General features: G+C 40.9%; 1 protein-coding gene across 2 annotated transcripts in view; it reads right to left on the reverse strand.

Annotated features, from left to right (window-relative positions):
- The window catches only part of FLT1 (fms related receptor tyrosine kinase 1), a 188,294-nt gene that overhangs the window by 78,344 nt on the left and 89,921 nt on the right, over positions 1 to 20,029 (reverse strand). For both annotated transcript variants that reach the window (XM_036018359.1, XM_036018360.1), the window contains exons 13-15: positions 19,518 to 19,626; positions 12,985 to 13,293; positions 8,070 to 8,216 (exon numbers count right to left, since the gene is read on the reverse strand). In XM_036018359.1, the coding sequence (XP_035874252.1) occupies positions 8,070 to 8,216; positions 12,985 to 13,293; positions 19,518 to 19,626 (565 nt within the window). The remainder of the gene's footprint in view (positions 1 to 8,069; positions 8,217 to 12,984; positions 13,294 to 19,517; positions 19,627 to 20,029) is intronic.

Genomic DNA, 20,029 nt, shown 5'->3' on the forward strand with positions numbered 1-20,029 from the left:
AGTCAACTCCCTGAAATCTCTGGGTTGACTGCTGGGTGTCTTCTCTCCCTTGTCCCCCATCATATTTCTATGTTTCTTTATTTTTCTCTTCTTTGGTTTTTCGTTCCCCATTTCTTTTTCTCCGCTCCTGGCCCTGCAAACATCAACTGCTCTTTAGACAAAACAAGTGGCTGATCTCAGCCATGTCACACTACAGTTCCATGTGTTGCATCAGAGGTCACAGAAAGAATTAAAAGAGGAGGCTGATTCACAGTCAAAAGGGAGAAGCTGTCATGGGCATGAGGTTTCCATTTGAGATGATGAAAAAGTCCTGAAACTAGACAGTGGGGATGGTTGCACAGCATTGTGGACATACTTAATGTCACTGAATTGTACACTTCAAAGTGGTTAGAATGGTAAAATTTATGTTATGTGTACTTTGCCACAATAAAAAAAAAGGGAGGGGCCTTTCCCAAAGCAATGGCCACATTTGTGAGTTCTCCTCTCCCATTTCTTACATCCTAAATTTTTCATTTGAAAATTTTAGGACTTTTAAAAAACGCACACAATGGGGAGTGGTGGGGGATAATGGAGACAACTGTACTTTAACACCAATAAAAATGTGGAAAAAATAAAAAAGCACACAAGGTCTTAACCAGATGACAGGGTCCCTGCCATTGATGTGAATGGATTTGTGCCACCCAGTGTGTGATCCCTCGGGTGCGTCCTGCTATGAGGCGTTTCTGGGCTGAATGGGGATGAGGATGATATGCTGGAAAATACATCCAAGAAGTCTGGGGGGGGGAAGCATTATGATATAATATAATGCTGTGTATATATGTGTAAGACCTAAATAAGCTGGAACTTGACAAGGAAGAGGTATATTGGAGGGGGTCGAGATCGATTCTCCATAAATAACTTTTGATTTCCAATACAAAAGGGGACTGTACTCTTGGGCTACTTGACTTTCCTGGGTGTAAATTGTAGAACTCTGCAGCTGTTCCCATCAGTCTCCTTGAACTAGCCAGACATTAGCAAGTCACTGCAGAATTTCTGGAAGCGAATGAAGTAATATTCTCCATTTTTCACCATGTTAGGGCTATGGTTCAAGTCAGGCTTCCTTTTTTTTTTCTGGGGTTGGGCTTGTAGCCAACCAACTGTATGTCTTCCCTGCTATTACCCCACTCCACTTCTTAATTTCATTCCTCTCTCTTCACCTTCTAAATGGAAGTTTTTCCTTAAGAAAGAACCAAGCCTTGGTTCTGCAACATGTTCAGGATGTCCCTTATGCTTATATTTTTGTCAGAGGTACACCTAAACCTTAAGAACTTGTTTGAAGATTTTGGCAGGGGAGAAGAGCTACTGGCATATCCGCTAGAGAAGCCGGGCCCTTCTTGGTCTGGGTACATGACACATTGAAAAGAAGGGAATGGTGAGAATGGCTGCTTAGCCAATCACATCAACAGACCAGCTGGCTCTGTGGGAGTCATGGATGGAGCAGCCAGCTCCCCTTCCATGCACCACCCTAGTGTACCTGGGAATCTTGTACACATTTCTTTTCTGCAATATTTCTTAATTCACTATGCACTATAAGGGTGGGTTTCATGAGTAAGGAAAGGCAATTACTACTCAAGTTTTGCAAAAGATAATTGACATTTCTGGATTTTATTTTTACTAAGAAATCAGGCAGAGCTGCTAATTCAAATAGCCTGAGGGTGACAGTCAGTCATCCCCAGGCATTAATATTCCCATTCATCTCTTTCCTCTCCTTTTCCTTAAGATCTCTCCTAGGTCTATGAAAACCACTTTAAACTTCAGATATAATTCTGTTTTCCCGGGTACTATGACAGGTCACCTTGGTCTGAATGTGCATTTACAGGTACAGATATTTGGTGTCAGTGATACAGTGGTGATAGGAAAAAACTCCCTGTTAAGTCACGAAATAGTCCTGGGGACTAAGGTTCCCAGGTCACTAATTCATAATGAATATCATTAATCAGTGGGTTAGAGCAACTCTCCTCTTCCAACCTCAGTCTATTTAAGACAGAACTTACTCTTTCTAAACTCTTTGTTGTTCCAATCTTACTGTTTTAATCTTAAAGTATTCTGAAAATATCTTGCTGTTATAGAAATTTAGTTTAAGTAATAGTTTGATGATGGTTTTTTGGGTTCAGGCAGGCCTGACTAAAAACATCTCAGGTCAATATTGCCTTCTGTCTTCTTGAATATTTTCAGAGAAGGAGAGTTTGTTACTTTGTTTAGCATTCTAATGACTTTTCCAAATACCCCAATTTTCTCTGCACAATGGTTTGTGTGATGATTCATTCTTGTGTCGGTGTAAAACCAGGCTAGACAGGCCTTTTGCCATATCTGCTTTGCAAACGTATCTCGGATCCTCACAGTGCCAGTTCTGAAGGAAGTTGCCAAACTTCTCCTTGTTCACACAATATGTCCTTTAAAAATACTTAGGGCCTCTTTGGAGGATCTGTGAAGTATGAGGTAGATGGGTAACTGTTGATCATTTTGAAGGAACTGCTGGTCCCTTGGCCACGTGGCTGGAGAAGTAGTGAAGACATTGGGAGTCAAACATTTTCCAAGGTGATCTCTTTCCATCATCCCAAGTCTGGATGCAAACCATGTACATTTTTAGCCCAACAGGAATGAATGTTTCCTAAAAGAGCTTTGCTGTCTCTGTACCTCTAAGACTTGAACAGTACTCAAAGCAGCCACTGTCACACAGAATTTGTCTCCAATGAGAACTCTTGCATGGTGCTTTTTGGTATGGGTCCTTCCATATTATGTGTGTGTGTGTTTTTTTTGTTTTTTGTTTTTGTTTTTTGGTATGCCCAGTCCATTCTCTTTTCCCCTGTCTCTTCAAAGTAAATACGTCTCAAATTACCTCCCTCTTTCAACTCTTTGCACCTCATTAGTCCCTGTTAATAGTTACCAATTCCTTCTTTGCTCACTTCTAATGTGAATGTTCTCCTACCTTCATTGCTTCTCACATATTTTCTCTTTATCTCTTGTCCATTCTCTGCATTTTAATCCTGTGATTGAGCCATACTATTTTCTACTTGTCCCACTTATTAATTCACCTTATCTCATTTTAGACCCATTAAATCTGGTTAATAGAAATGATGATAGTGAGTAAGGACACAGTTGCTGCTTGAAGAAGCTGTATTCATTTAAACACAGGAATTAATTACACTAGATATTCGGTTATGCCAATTTTAGTTTTCTTGTTGATTGCTGTACTTGCCAAGCCAAGAATAGCACCAAACACAAAGATGTGTCTTATTAACGTTTGCTGAGTGAGTAAAAGTGTGTTGGGCTGATACGCAATGCATTCTAGAACTTTAAAAATTGAAAAGTAAGTTGATTTGAGTTTGAAATGATTTTTAACTTTATATATGGCATGTCTGCTTTTAAAAAGTGCTTTAAATCTTTTTATTATGCTTTACAAATTTTTAATAAATAAATTAAAAAATAAACTGTAGTCTTTAGGAAGCTTACTCTTTAAGGGTTGGAAATGAGAAAATAAATATTCATTGTTTAAATGCATGCTTGTTAATGGCCATGAGGTCATTTAAAACTAGTACCTCTTTGTTCTTTTGTGAGTGACATGTACTGAGCATAGCCCCACCTCCTCAGGTGCAGAGCACAGGCTCACGGTCACTTCTGGTCTGAGCCTTGGTCACCTCCCCCTACGACTTGGGGCCAGTTATCTCTCCTCTCTGCCTCCACTTCCTCATCCTTTGATCTGTGATCCAGGCATAACAATTTAGCAAACTTCGTAGAATTGCTTTGAGGAGCAAAGAAGTTCATATTAATAAAGTGCTTAGAACAGCACCGGGCACCTAACAAGTGCCTGCTAAAAGAGACTGTGAAATGAATCTAATAACATTACCTACCTCAGATGACAGCTGTGAAAAGTAAATGAGATGTTGGTAAAACTCCTAACACAGGACCTTCATATCTCCTATAACACAGTTTATATCTATCTACAAAGGCTTTAAAAATAAGCATACATAAAACAAGGGAACAACTGAATGATGCTCTCTGTGACGGGAACCGAAACTAAAGCCAGACGCCAGAGAAAAGGAGTGTGAAAGAAGGACCCCTGCCCAGGGCAGCCCTTGGGGCCCAGAGGCTGAGGGGGAGAGGAAAGGGGAGACACTCTAGGAGTGCTAGGGGTGCTGGGGGTGAGTCATAATTAGTAGGCCATGCAGCGGAGGCCCTGGAAAGCCTGAACTTGTGCTGGAGTTGGAGGCTGGCGGCAGGACACCCTGTCCGTGGGTGTCGGGCAGCATGGTGTCCAGGTGCCTGGTTTCTTCTCACTTGGGCTGCCCTGGTGGAGTTGCTCCATGTCTCCTGCACACACGCTTTCCTGGGTCTGTGTGCTGAGGGTCCCTGTTGTTCCTGCTCAATACCCAAGACTTTAGTACTTAGCTTTCATAACACTTTCTTGAAATTTCATTTCTTCTATAGAATGGCTGTGCCCCACTGAAAGGTTTCCCTGAAAGGAAATGAGCAGGGAGGGAAAATGTCCCAGTCCCCTAAGTCCTTGCAGCAGGCATTATGTGGTCACTTGTCTAGTGAGGTCTCACATGTGTCCTGCTTCCTCTCTCCTATTTTCTTTGGAATAGAGTAAGGTGACATTTAACAAGTAACAATGATAATGGGCCAGATCCTATCAGTGATCCAAGGTCACTAAAATGCTGTCAGTGTATAAATTCTTCCTGAGTTGCCAGGCTTCACATAAAAGATGCCTCTCGAGTCTCTAAAGGATGTGATTTATTCTCAGGGCTTTTACTCTCAGTCTAGCTTTCCAAAGGCTTAGTATATTGTGAACCAGTTTTCAGTCATTTTCAGGTTGTAATCTCAATGTTTTTCCATTTTTGCTTTGGAACCACCAGTGAGTCAAAGAGTATCATTTTGGTTACCTGTAATCTTTACCCAGAGGTCTGTAAAAAGACATAACTGTGAGAGAACTGGTATTTTGAAGATATCTACACGCATGAGCATCGGGGTCATAGTCACAGAGCACATTGCATTGGCTGCTGAATTCGCTGCCTCAGATAGAAATTTTACATAAGAAACTTTATAAATACTATATGCATGTAACAGATTATCCCTAGAAAATGAAGAAATTCCTTTTTAAAAGGCTATAGTAGTTTTAAGGAGTAAAAAAAAGGAAGAGAGATAAAATTGACAACTTAATAGAGTTGAACTCAATAAATCCTAAGAGTAGCATATTAGAATAAGATTCAGAAAAGATTTTACATAAGAATTTATAAGATTCTGTAGATATTCTTCTTTTGGCCCTTGGAAGATCAAAGAAGGCTGGGAGGAAGATACCTTTATTGGATTTAGAGTTGTCTGACGCTTGACCTGACACCTTCCGGTGAATTCTGACAACTCATTGGCCAATTTCTATATAAATGAAGTGGGTCAGAAGGTCTCATTTACTAAGTAAGTCATGATTACCTGCCAACTTATAGTAACTCATTTAAACCTCACATGTGCCTGTGAGGTCAGTATTATCCCTATTTTATAAGTAAGGAAATTGAGGCTCAGAGAGTAAGGGGTGAGTTGCCCAAATCCTCTGGCCAATGAGGACAATGCTAGTACTCAGGCCTTCCCTAACACCTCATAATCTTTCTCTTTTTGTAGTAACTGCCTTACAACATTCTCTTGCGTGTTTACCCTCTAGTCTCAGAATGCTTTCGAGCTTTCAAAATTGGTTCAGCTATAATTCTTTAATCTACATCCAAGGTATGAAAACTGAACTTAAGTCAAAATTATTTTTTCAAAGAACCACATCTTACATTAACATTTCATAAAAAGTATTTTGTGTCCAAGAGAGTTGAGGGAATAAAGAACTTGAAATCATAGTTTACCTGATTTCTTCAGTACAGGACTTCTTTGGGTGCTTAATATACTGGTGTGAACTCCGAATCTCTAATGGGAGGACATTATACTCGTAGGTATAGTTTCACAAGCTATTTATTCATTCTTTTATTTTGGTAGGCTACCTCAGGGGATTAGTTTTCTATGAAACTACATGTCTTAATTATATATCATCTTGGACAAGATTATGTATCTTAATTATGTATCATCATTTCACTTCTTTGGACCTAAATTTTCTGTTTTACAAATGGGGCTAAAAATATTCCAAAGTTTTCTTTAGCTCTAAAAATTCTATGACATACCCCCCTCTCCCCACCAAGTTTAAGCATTTGTACTACCAAGTGAACTTGCTAAGGATAGAATAAGATTTTCTAAAGATCATTCATTCATTCATAAAACATTTATTTTTTATTTTTTATTTTTTTAAGATTTTATTTATTTATTTTTAGAGAAGGAAGGGAGGGAGATAGAGAGAGAGAGAGAGAAACATCAATGTGCAGTTGCTAGGGGTTATAGCCTGCAACCCAGGCATGTACCCTGGCTGGGAATCGAACCTGGGACACTTTGGTTCCCAGCCCTCGCTCAATCCACATAAAACATTTATTGATTGCCAAGCACTGTGCCAGGTTCTGAGGATAAAAAAACAAGTAGGATGCAAAGAAGCCTAAGCTCCACTGTGTGCCCTCAGGGTGAAGGTGTGCTATGCTGATGCACAGACAGTAAGAGAGCATGTGCAGGAAAGATGGACAACATAGTCAGAGGGCAGTGTGAACGGATGATCATAAAACAACTCAGAAGAGAGAACAGAAACATTCATACATAATAAAGACTCCAGGAGCACCCGCCACCTCTTTGCAGGGGTTCAGCAAGGCTGTCTGGAAGGTGAACACCCAATCTGGGTTTAAGGGATGGGTAGGTGTTAGGGGAAGGGAAGGTAGGCATTCCAGGCAGAGGTGCCATGGGAACAGCAAAGGCACAGGGGGTTGGAGCAGCATAACGCGTGCACAGTGTGCAGTTCGCAGAGATCTCGGGGAGTGTGGCAATTGCTAGAATGTAAAGTGTGAGGGAGAGTACAGAGTTGTAGGAGTAGGTAGGGCCAGTTGTTGAGGGCCTGCTCTGCCAGATGCTTGAACTTGGTCCTGCGATAAAGATCCAATGGAACATGTGCAACAGGGAAGTGACATGCTCCCAGTTACATTTTACACAGCTGTGTGGAAAATAGATACAAAGAGAGAAAAGAGAGCTAGGGAGACCAGTTAGGACATCACTGCAGATGTACAGGGGACAGATAATGGGCACCTGAACCAAGAGAGTAACAGTAGGGAAGCAGAAGAAAGAATGGATTTGAGAATATTTAGCGTTTAATGAGTTTAACTTGCACAGCCTGGTGATTAATTAGGGGAGTGGGCTTAAGGAGACACCATTACACCACAGCCCTTTCCGTTCATTAAATTTAAGTGGAGACTTCGTGTGGAGGACTCACGTTTTGGGACCGCTTTGTATTGCCCATGATCTGATTTGGGTTGCTGGGTTATTGCAAACAAATGGCAATTTTATTTTTAATATAAATGTAATTATTAATCAAAATTATAAATAAGTTTATTTTAAACTTATTTAACCATAGAATTATGAGGCAAGCAATAGATAGTGTTTATACCTACTAATTTAAGTGTAGCTGTTTTTAAATATATTTTTTGTTGAAGGAAAATAAATACATGATCATTAGTTTAGATTTATTTACCAGTATTATAAAATATCAATTAAAGTATTCTTCTTTTTACCAAACTGTTAAAATTGATACAGGTGAATTTAAAAGTTTGTGAAACTACTCCAAACTTCATCTATGGCAAGTGTTCAAAGCTCTGCTGTCCCGCAAGCCAAGGAACCAATCCTGGCAATGTTCTCCTTGTTGTGAAGGTGAACTGAAACCTTTCCTGCGTGGCGCTTACCATTTCTTTCTGAATGCACCGTTTAAAGCAGATGCTGTAGGGTTAGAAACATGGTCTGCATAAGACCTGGCTCAAATACTCCTTACTTGAAGTTGACGTAAGTATGAACCAGAGCCCAACTTTTTGCAGCTCTATTAGCAAGTGGTTCTAGCTGTACTAGCTGGAGGGGTAGGAATGTTGAGGGAAGAAGGGGACAATAGGAAGAGTAAACACAAAGAAAACATCTCTTACCAGGTTCTTGTTGTATTTTGTGGTTGTTTTTAAACCAGGTGATCTCAGGCTCAGGGACACCGCTGGCATGACAGTCTAGAGTAGTGGAGCTGCTGACAGCCACTGTGTGGTCACTGAGGTTTCGAAGGAGGTGTGGTGCTTCCTGATCTGATGAATGAAGAAAGAGATTGGCTATTACTTGTCAGTTTCTTTTTTGTATATGCATATTGACATTTGAAACACATAATGAGCAAAACTCAACTGTAAGGTTTCATTCGTATTTTCTTCCCTAAATGTCTCTTCTGTGATTAACCCACTGCTTCCTCTTTATTAAGCTGGTACAATACATTGAAGTTCATTAGAACACAGAGTAAAATCAAGAACCAAATTCTTTGTTTTTAGATTTTATTATCAAGATTTTTTGCTGGCCAACAAGTTTCTTTCTTCTTTCTTTCTTTCTTTCTTTCTTTCTTTCTTTCTTTCTTTCTTTCTTTCTTTCTTTCTTTCTTTCTTTCTTTCTTTCTTTCTTTCTTTCTTTCTTTCTTCCTTTCTCTCTCTCTCTCTCTATCTCTTTCTTTCTCTTCCTTCCTTCCTTCCTTCCTTCCTTCCTTCCCTTCTCTCTTTTCTTTCTTCTTTTTTTGAGAGAAGCTTTTCTAAAACCTAAGGATTTTGCATAATGTTTTAGGAACTAGAAAGGAAAAACAGAATTTTGAATGCAGGTTTGTAATGACTTTTTACATAAAAACATAGCGTGGTGGTGATGAGCTAATGTAATTTTGTAGGCACTTGTGTAGCTGTGTTTGTGAGGGGATGTCTGTGTTTCTCAGCTGTCAGTAACCTGGGTTGTAAGGCAGCAGAACAAACAGCAGAATTTCTTGAACTTTGAAAGCTTTATTGATTATTTCCTCCCTCAGTTCCCTTCCCAAATGCAAGTCACCAAAGGATTCATTCAAGAGGCAGAGGCACAGATTTGTGGTTTTTGCACTATATAATAGTACAATATTGTATTTTATATTATTTTCTCTTAAAACATACAAATATGATACAATTTATTTTAATAAAATGCCAACCAATATAGTACAACAAAATGAACTTAATACATTAGGATGCAATACATTACAACAGTAAAATCCCACACAGAAATGGCAGTACCCCCAAGGTCCCAGTGAGCACAGTGTCTATTTAACGAAGTCAGTCCTGCTGATGTGTGTACATTCTGGTTAAGCAGGTGCTAAAGCTTCCACAGTAAAAGGATAAAAACAACTCCTGACGTCTTCCCCACCCTCCCAAACCATCCATTTCCCCCTTTGTAGCAAATTCTAGAACAGAAATCAAAAGAATTTTGGCATAACTTACACATTCTGCGTCACTGGTTTCAATTACACAGTATGAGCTTTCTCTGACCATTTCTGATTTTCTCATCTGATTGTACTAAACTGTGAAAGCAGCTTAGGAGGGGCTGCAATGCTATGGGAGATGACACACTGCCATGGCTTTGGCTCCATGTCCCTGCGGTTCTGCCGAGGCCCCAAACCTTTCTCTTATTCCTGCGGGGAAACTCTCAGGATTAGCATTCATTGAAGCAATTTAGAAATCTCAGGTTAAAAAGTGTATTATCATGTAACTTTTAAACATGTTGACATAGTATAATATGGCAGGGTTACTATGTTAAAAGAAACAGATTTCCAATTAAATTTTGATTCCCGTAGTTTATCATTAGCCTTTTCTCATTTTATACAAAGTGAAATCTGAAAGGAAATAAGAATGCTGAAGGAAAAGCTCTGATTTGTAAGTGCTTCCCCCACCCTTTCCCCAGTGTCTGTGTGTCTTTCCTCGTCTCTCTTGCCCCAAACAGAACCTTTTGAGTAGTTCTGTGCCTGTGTTCTGTGTATCTGTCAGATAGCTTTACTAACCCAACAGGTAGCCATCTATCAAAATCTGGCAGCTTTGACAGTTTTACGTGAGAAGACCCCAGACATGTCAGTGAAACCTGGAAGATGATGAAGGACAGTGTCATTTACTATTTAGTGCCTTCTATGGGAGGAAGCCAATTGTGATGTGATGTGTCTCATGGAAATTCAGACCCAGTTCACTAAGTTAGACTTTGAATAGTTTCTCTGAGCACATTTGCTATTTCCCATGTACTAAAAATGCTTAAATAACCGACCACTGTCCATAGGCCTTAACATAAAAAGAAAATCTGATCATAGGGCCCGCAGCACCCAGATAATCTTCATAGCTACCCACTGTAACATCATCAACACAGGCAGGATTTGGCTTTCCTGGCAGGTGTACTGGAAAGCAATGCTTATGTGCACGAGAACACTTGCTTTTAACAAAAATGTCATGAAGAACTCCCAGAGGCTGTATCTGCCCTACACAAACTTCAGATGAGCAACAAAAGAAAGGCTTCAGAATAAACATAGAACTTTCAATTAAACACAAAGCTTACATAAACATGTTTGAAACTTATAGTAGTATGGCTTTTTTCTTTGTACCCATTTCTGAGAAAAAGTTCTCCTAGAAGCAAATTCTCATTTTGGGCTAGTTTTTGAGTGACCAATCAATCAAGGGATCATTTTATCAATTTCCACTTTCTAGTTATCTGTTTTGACATTTTGAATAAGAAAGTTACATTGAACACATATTTTTAAAACTGAGTTATTAAATGAAAATAGGTAGCTGCTTCCCAAAAGTTAACAAAGTGGAGCTGATCCCTTCCAACTGAGAAAATCAGAACTAACAGAATATTTCTGCTGCTTATCATAGCCAAAGAGAGTTCTCACCAGCTCTTCCCTCTCGTGCCCGTGTCTCTGCGCCTGAGACCCGGCAGGCCCCATGCACACAGAGTGTCCATGCACACGGGATGGGGACTGAGGAGCCAGCCTCTCACCCTCCATTCCATCGCTGTCCTTCTCCACACGGGCTCTTTTCTCTCTCTCTTTCTTGTTACCACCACCTTCCTCCAAACTCAAAAGTGACTAATAAAAACAACTGTTTTTCTTTTTGAAACTCTCTGGAAGGATTAATTATACAATGAACAATTAATTACACAATTCTTAAAACCATCTCTTGGAAGTACTTAAAATCATGTCCTATGAATACAAAGACCCTTGCCTTCCTCATGAAAATTGCAGTTGCAATTTTAAGGGGAAGGAAATGATAGACTCTGCATGTCCAATTCCCGATGCTTTCCAAAGCACTCCCCCACAGTTCCACTTGCTCTAAAAATCAGGCTCACAAGGTCTGTGGGTCTAAGGTATTATTTCCTGAAGAAACACACTGACTTATAATGAACAAAGACGCCAGGCACAAGAGCCATAGGTAAAATTTCAACATACAATTGATTATTCTTTCCTTTGGGCTGACAACTTCCAGGTTACTGATTGTTTTCAGAGTATTCTGGGCTCCGTAAAACTGGCATTCTGGGGAAATGGTATTGTTTACTCTTTCACACTTGACAAAAGCAATTCCCACGTGAAAGACAAGTTTAGCTGTGGGACAGTGTCTGCTACCTAAAGTCGGAAACACTCCAGGGAGTTCCCGAGCCTGAAGGTTGTCACACTGTCAGCTCCCATTGGACTGCCCGGCCACGGCGTTCCCAGCCTTGGCTATTTTGGTCATTATGGTTTGTTTTCCAATAGTTCATGCCAGTCAAATATGATGATCAATCATAAATGAAAACAATAGAACAGTGAGTATTAAACTAGTCAAAAAAAACCACTTTCCCCTCAAATGCAAGCTTAAAACAAGAGATTATAATCGCTCTTGATTTAAAAATAATGTGTATTTTTCAATGACTCTGAATTCTGCTTCTGTAGTTTTGCCATTTCTTAATCCCCATAAAAAACCTACTAACATAGGTATGTGGGGAAGTAAACTTTTTTTAATGGGCAAATTTTAGATTTATATTTAGAAGACTGCATTAAACCTCTGGTCACAATGGCCTTTATTTACTTAATAATTGATTGTGGTACACCTTTCAATGCCATCAATTAAACAGGACAAAGCTCTTTAAAAGAATAACCAGAGAACAAAAAAATCTGAAACAAAGGTGTGATCTGCTTTGTTTCAGGTGCTGTCAGTAGCTGCTCAGTCCACTCAGAAGCAGCAAGGACAAACTGACCCCTGGACTGGTCGATCAGCTACCGAGAATCACACGGGACAGGAGTCATCTTGATTGGGGTGTGTTTTCCCGATTCCTGCTGTGATAAACCTTCAATACCTCTGAATCATACCAACACTTGCACCCGTGGGACCCACTTTAGAAGCTCCAGTTTAAGATTAATGTGCTTAGTGTAAAAAAACAAAGCATTTTCAAATAAATAAGCATTATAACTTGGTATTTAGGTGCTATTTACAAATGAAGAATAGATAAAATAATACAAAATAAAACCAGGCAGAGGTCCGACGGAGTCTCAAATTCAACTGTACTCATTCTCAGCTGGGAAATTAACTTATTCATGTCCATCTTTGGCAGAAACCAGCATTTCAGTTCGTGCAGCTTTGAAACTCAAAAATACAAAGAGGCTGGCGTCAAAGTGGAAGGAAGGGGTCAGCTCCCAGGTGTTGTTTACCAGGCAGGAGAAGACAGCAAAGAGCAAAAGCACAGAGTGTGCCTGCGGGGATCCTCCAAATCCAAATGTGCACCAGGTCACTGGGTTGACCCTAGGGAGACCCCTCAGCCTGATGGGGAGCCCAGTGCAGGCCTGGGGGCTCATGATTACTCCCATCATCTCCAAACTCATTTTGGGAGGAGAGTCTCCTCTGAGCCAGAAAGTTAGCAACAGTGACAATAAATCAAGATGATATGAGACAACTGTTACTTTTGAATGAGTCCTTTAATGTTTTACATTACTTTGTGTGGTACAATCATTCCTCGTGCTTTTAAATTTGGAGATCCGAGAGAAAACAGCCTTTTTGTTGCAGTGCTCACCTCTAATTATAACTTCTTTCTTCTGAAGGACATCTTCCCCTGTGTATATGTTCCTGGCTCTGCAGGCATAGGTGCCTGAATCTTCCAGGGAAGCATTCTTGATGACAAGGTGAAGCGTAATGGAGTGCTCCTTAGTGATGCTCGTTTTTTGCCTGCTAATACCATGGTGCATGGTTCGGTTATTAGCTGTCCGCAGCAGAATCCAAGTAATGTCTCTGTATAAGAACTTGCTCACTGTGCAAGACAGTTTCAGGTCCTCCCCTTCAGTAGGCATTTTTTCCAAGTTAACATGGAATCCATTTGGCACATCTATAAAATAAGAATAAAGAACTTTTGGTTCATAGAAAAACCAATGTATCACACAGAGGCAGCATCTCATCAGGAGATAGTCAAAGATCTGAAGAACTGTTCCTACAGATCCTGTCAGCATCAGCGTTAAAAGGATGACTATCTGTTTACTTTAGGGGCACTGATCAAATATAGCAGGTGGGAACCAACTAAGTTCAACCATCCAAAGCAGGAAATGCCTAACAGAACGTTTAGTAGGATGGGACATTTTCCATACTTGCCCAAATACGCTCTTCAAAGTGGAACTGTTTCTTACAGTTTGGGATGATAACCACGTTTCCCATTTCTTTATCACAAACAGAACTACTGGTAAATGGACAAAATAGTAAAGTAATAACAGCAATTTGTACCAAAACCACAGGTGTTTTTTCAGTCAGGCTTATTCGAAGTAAGTTGTGAAAAGTGAGACTAGAAGTCCCAGGTCCCTGGTAGAAGAAAGACCTAGTCATGCCAGTCAAAACCATGCCAGCCCTAAATGTTCCAGAGAAAGAACACTGCTTCCCCGAGTTTCCCACGACTGGGTCGCCAGCACCCCGCCCCGTCCCCCTGGCCCGCCCCCGTCTACCCCCCCAGGCTGCCATCCACAACTCTGCCTGCTCTTCGCTGGCATGGTGGGCTCAGCAGCCAGGCAGAGCCAGCTCACTTGCTCAGGTCCCCTCAACGGTGATCATGCCCTTCAGACATAAAAGAGCAAAGATTTCTTCTGAAGATATAAACAACTAGTCTGGAAGAGTTGCCAGATAATTTTAAAACTCAAACTTGCTCTCAAAAGCTTATTAAGCATTTTCTGAAAGTGTCTGTGTCATTAAAAGCCATTTTCTCCAGTGCCCATTTCTGGCTAACCTTCATGTCCATTTTCTAAGTGCCCCTGACGACACCTCATGAGCTCTCTCTCCTCCCCAGAGTTCTCATTAGCTTTTGCACTGAGAGGTCCCCAGTCTCATTTCACCAGAGGATTTTAAAAAGCCATTGGCTACTACTGGCCCTGAACTGATTTGCTCTCAGAACCTTGCATTGCTTGTTACTAGTGGTGTATCTGTATTTGAGCGAAGAATTTGGGCCAACATTTTACAAAGTACTTTGAAGATGAAAAGCTCTATGTTATGCTATTATTATTATTATTATTATTATCCTTTGCACACAAAGCTATAAAGAAACCTTTAAACCTTAAAGAGACAATAGTCCAAAATTAGATATCATATCAACTCTTTCCTAAATCTCACTTTGCTTGTTTTTCTGATTTTTCTGGGCTTGGCTTTATTATAAAGTGTCACGTCTGAAGAAATGCCAAAGTATTCATTTGAAATCTGGGAGCGGGAGTAACAGTGGCTTATGAAGCTATCAGTGGTCAGAGAGAGAGGAGACCAGGGGAGGTTTTCCTGCTTTGAAAATTAAAATCTAAGGATGTGCCAGAAGATGCAGAAGCAGCTGACAGTCATGTCTAACATAACAATAAGGTGTCTGAAATAGCCCCTGTAATTCAGCAGATTTTTGTAGTTGAGACATTTTCTAAGCATAAGGATCAAAACACCAGCCACCCCCGTTTACACATATACTAGAACAGAAGTCTTGCGTACCAAGTGCAATCAGATAATTTCTCTAAAGACCACAGACTCCATTTATGAGGTCACATCTGGTACTGGAACCTAAGTGAGCCCAAGTAACACCACTGAGACCAAGTAGAGAGTTTCTATTTACTTCAGTGGTTTGAAACTTCCTGTGGAAATTAGCTCACAGGTTTCCTGATGGAAGATTTTGTTTATCTTTGCCAAGCACCACCAGGAATCTCAAAATAAAATGCATTTAGTGACATTGGGAAGCCAGGGAGATAAGGCAGTGCTGTTCCTGTTTCACACTCAGTGATTGCTAACACACCCACAGTCCTGCTGCGTGCCAGCAAAACAGCAAAAACACACACACGGGAAAAGAAAAGAGCCCAATAGGTTCTGAGGTCCATTTTTCATGTGGGGCACACTGTCACCAAAGCTAATTTGGTGTATGTTATTGGACAGCCTCTTAGAAGTGATTATCTATGTCTCAGTATCACCCTTTTGGCATTCTCTCTTGATCCCTGGAATATGATAAATAAAATGTCCTAAAACTACTTAATGAATCCAGAGGGATTTTTCTCCTTAATCCATGTTGATTTTTTTTTCTTTTTGCCTAAGTACAAAAACAGACCCAAGAAAGAATTGCCTTCTAACTCTCACAGTAAAAACAAGAAATCTTCCCACACTCAAGTGTCTGTTAAAGATTCAGCACAAGCAGCATCAGCACCCGCTAACACTCACTGTCTAACAGGTATCACACCCATGGCAGCTTATGAGGTGTGGGGGAGAAGAACTGACCCCTGCTCAGGAGAGATGTTCAACCTAGGGTTAGGTGAAAGTGTCATCTACGCACAAGGGCGTAGACATTTTGACTGGATTGGTCAAACATGTGAACCGAGTTCATGAAAGAGACAAAAGGTTGAAAGAAATCAAAAGGATGGAAGGTGTCTCATTTGTCAGGCGGGAATAAAGAAGGCCTCTCTTCTACTGAAGAAGAGAAATAATATTCTCTAAAAAGAAAGTGAGTGGTTACCAGAAAGGTTTGCTTTTTCAGTCGCTGCTACACATATGTTATGGCCCAACTCAGGGTCAAAGCTGTGCAGTGCTCTAGTGGCTGCAGGTCATCACTTTTCATTGACTTAGAAGGCAATGCTAAGTCATCATTAGACAGGGTCCGGCACAAATAGCATGCCTTTTTATTACAGAATCTTTTATTACAAAATCCTAAGCATGTAATTCTGTCACATAACAATATCACACTCAAGCACACCACGTGACATTTCGGGTGAAATGTTCAAACTGCTGTCCATCTTGTGCAAGACATTCATGCAGCCTACCAACCACACTCGAGCAAGACTTACTTCTGCTGGACCCAGTATTTTAAGGAAGGAGAAACGTGATTGAAATGAGGCTCAGCAAAGAACCAAATCCAGATCTAGGTTTAAAGCAGTTAAATTTTAGACAGATTTTTGAAAGCATTATCTGCACTAGGGTCAAGCATAAACACACAAAATAGACACATAAGGGGTGATATTCCTAAGAGTATTTAGTCTCCTCTCTAATGAAAGTAAATCTAGTGACAAAGAAGATTTGAGTAAGAAAAAGATAATAATGAGTTTTAAAATAATGAATGTAAGCAAATGAATCCATTAGCACCAATCAAGACTAGAACTTTTCATTACTGGTAGGGAAGAGTTCAGAAAAATTATATTTCAGGCAATAGGAATTTGGTTGAATTTGTGCTCTGTTTTAAGATTAAGATTCTTGACTTTCTAGAGAAAAAATGGTGAGAGCTTCAAGTAGGTATGTTTGAATTGAATTCTCATTGCTCCTTTTTGTGGACAAGCCTTGGGATCTAGAAAAGGTCTCGACCACTCCACAGTTATTAACTGTATCAAATGGCGGGAGGTGAGAGGGAATTTCTTTCTGAATTCAGCTGATCATCTCGATCAGCTTCACCAGCTGGGACACTATCAGCAACAATACTGTGCATGGGTTTATGGTGTAGTGAGGAGGAACTCAGTGGGACAGACAGGTGAGACGTGGGTGCTGCAACTCACGCTGGGCATCTGTGCACTCTTCCTGGAGATGCTGAACAATAAGGAAATGAGGATGCTGTTCCCCTCCACAATGTGTACATCCTCTTCCAACATTGCTTCAGATTCAGGCAAGAGGGGTCCCTGACCTGGGCCTTCGGATGGCTCTGTCTGGCTGTCCGTCTTCACAATCAAAGAGTCCGTGGGCTAAGTGGGCATGCCCACTCAGAGCCTATGTTAGTCCCACATCTAGATCCTTGTTGGGGGAGGGGGTCCCCAGAATCCTAGAATTCCCTGTAAAGATGATCCCAAGCCTGTTTCCAGACTGCCCCAAGTCTCTTTCCTCTTCTCCAGATCCGTCCTCCTGAAGCCAGACTGTGTGTCACTGAGCACACTTCAAGGTCCCGGGGAAGACTGTTCATGAGAGGTGTGGAAGGAGTTTGCATTTGCAGGCTGGGGAGCCCGGACACATGGGTGCATGGCCCCTCATCATGTGGGGCAGAGACAGGAGTGGAAAGAGAACACAGGGGAGTCAGGAGTAGCTCCTTTCTGCACCTCTAGGTGCTGCCACACTCTGCTGTGGAACTCTGAGTAGTCTCAGAACTCAAAATTTGGACCTGATCTCTCCAGTCCTTATGAATGGCTTGTTCATCCCCAGAGGCTGAAACACTGAACAGCTATTTGCTTGAGCCAGAACCTGTATGTGTTCAGATGCATTGTTTATGGTACTCCTGTCTTGACTCTGGAAATGCCAAGACAGCACTGTCCTCTTTTTTCTACCCGTTCAGATTCTAATTCTGCTCAGTAGTGCCTCAAATCCAGGACCCTCTCAAGTCCTGCCTCCTTCTCTGAGGCTTCAAGTTACACCGTACAACACAGAACCCGAGAGCCCCGTGTGGCTATTGCGCATTTACAGTGTGGTCAGGGTGACTAAAGAACCGAATTTTTATCCAGTTCTTTACTTCAATTAATTTAAAATTTAAAAACTAAAGCAGTGCAATATTTTTAAAAACATCAAGGACAGATTGATAATATTTTGAGTATATTGGTTTAATAAAATTAATTTCACTTTTTTTCCTTTCGCCGTCTAAAAATCTGGATACTAGAAAATTTTAAATTACATATGTGGCTTGTATTTCTGTTAGAGAGTGTTGGCTCAACGCTGGCAAATTCATCTGTCACGTTACTTCTGCTCATACCTTTTAATACTAGGATATATATAATTTAACATTTCTTCTTTGTTTCCTTGGTGTTAAAACTATCTTCCTAGAAAGACAGGGCACCACTGATACTTCTACAAGTGCTCTGTAAGAGTTAAACTCTACTGTCTAATAGCCAGTGCATTTAATTTGTGTAAACTTGCCAATCGTTCGAAACGGGAGTTGCTCAGTCTTTTGTACTCTAAATCACATGTATGGTGGCTATTGATTTGGATGGTAACTTGTTTCCAACCAAATATGCAGGACAATACAAACCTTTGTACTTAATTAGTCTAAATCATCTGAGACTGATCTGTGTGAAGTTGCTACCTGAATGCTTCTCAATGTAAAGGATTTCCCCACTTGGAATGGATGCAAAGATGACTGTCCTTCCACTTCTCACACCTGGCAAGACAGGGACTGGTCTAGTCTAGAGCAGTTCTGCTGTCTGCCTCCTCCCATCTGCAGACCCCATTTCTGCATGTTCGGAACGTGAGACTCGAAGGTCTCTTCCAGCTCTGACACTCTGCGGCAACCTGCTCGGGGTGTCTCCTAGGGCAGCTTCTTGGGTTGGCTTCCTCGCCAGAAGGCTCCCTCCTATGATCTGACAGCCCATACATCTCAGGACATTGGACCTACCTTTCTTTCTGGAGAACTCTAGGCAACCGCTGCAGCCTGCCTCATGCAGTGTGAAGTTTCCAAAGAGTTGGCACACTGCCTAGGTTTCCTCAGAAACTGGGGGAGTGTGGAGCCAGGCGATTGTTTTTATACTTTGAGCTACTTCTTCCTTCCTGTACCCGTGGAGGGACACAGGGAGTGCCATTTGTGTACCTTGGAAGTTTTAAGATGTGCAGAGATGGTCTTATTTAAGGCCAAACATTCTTAAATGCTACCAAAAAAATAGTGCATTAATTATTGTCATCAAAACTCAGTTTCAGATTTCTTTCTATAGGAGAGCCTTATTTCTCAAAAAGTTGAAATTAAGTTGTGAAACAATTAGCTTTTTGGTTAAGTTATATGATATTGTATTATAATGTATTACAACTGGTTTCCTTGCTTGTTCTTAAACAACTGCTGTGTGCCAGACCTGGGGCTAGGTTCTGAAATGAGTTAGAAAATCAATAGGACAAGATCCCAAGCTCACAATCCAGCCCAGGAGCCAGGCAAACACAGAGAACTCTAAAAGAGAATTCAGGGAAATTACTCTTTAGAAGATTCAGTGATGTTGTAGAATACTATTCCTAAGGGCAAGGATGAAGGCTGTCAAATTTTAACAATTCTATGAAATATTTTCTTTAAATAAAAGTCACTCAATCTGTGAGTGCTCTAACAGCAAACAATATCTGAAGAGCAACTGAAGTCACCAGGCTGTCTTTTTGAGGATAGGATGCATGCCTTACCTGTGATATAAAAGTGTATGTTTCTCTCCACAGTCCCAGCTTTATTAGAAGCCATGCAGCTGTAGGTCCCAGAAATTCTAGAGTCAGCCACAACCAAGGTGCTAGCAATCTACAAAAGAAAAGGAAATTTTAGCTTGTGATAGGACAAAGCACCATTTGAACGTCGGTCAGCTACTTCTGCGAGTTGAAATGATTCAGCTATTTCATTCATTCAACAAAGATAGTAAATGCATGCACGAGTAGTGGTTACCAGAAGGCTCTCCCCTTCCCGAGCCCCAGTGAGAATGGAAAAATAACAGGAAAGCAGGTCCTCAGTAGACCGGAGCCAATGACGTCCGCCTCGTACTAGGGTTTCAGGGTTATTTATCTCATGCTGCTGGTGCAACAATTAAAGCCCTGAAGCTAAGATGCGGGACTGCACGTCCTACTCTCTGAGGTGGTCAGTTCCACGTCAACAAGAGCAACAGGTGAGGCCGAGGCCTCCCTTCATTTGGATGGCCTGAGATTGTGGC

The sequence above is a fragment of the Phyllostomus discolor genome, chromosome 2, assembly GCF_004126475.2.
Source record: "Phyllostomus discolor isolate MPI-MPIP mPhyDis1 chromosome 2, mPhyDis1.pri.v3, whole genome shotgun sequence".
Classification (NCBI taxonomy): domain Eukaryota; kingdom Metazoa; phylum Chordata; class Mammalia; order Chiroptera; family Phyllostomidae; genus Phyllostomus; species Phyllostomus discolor.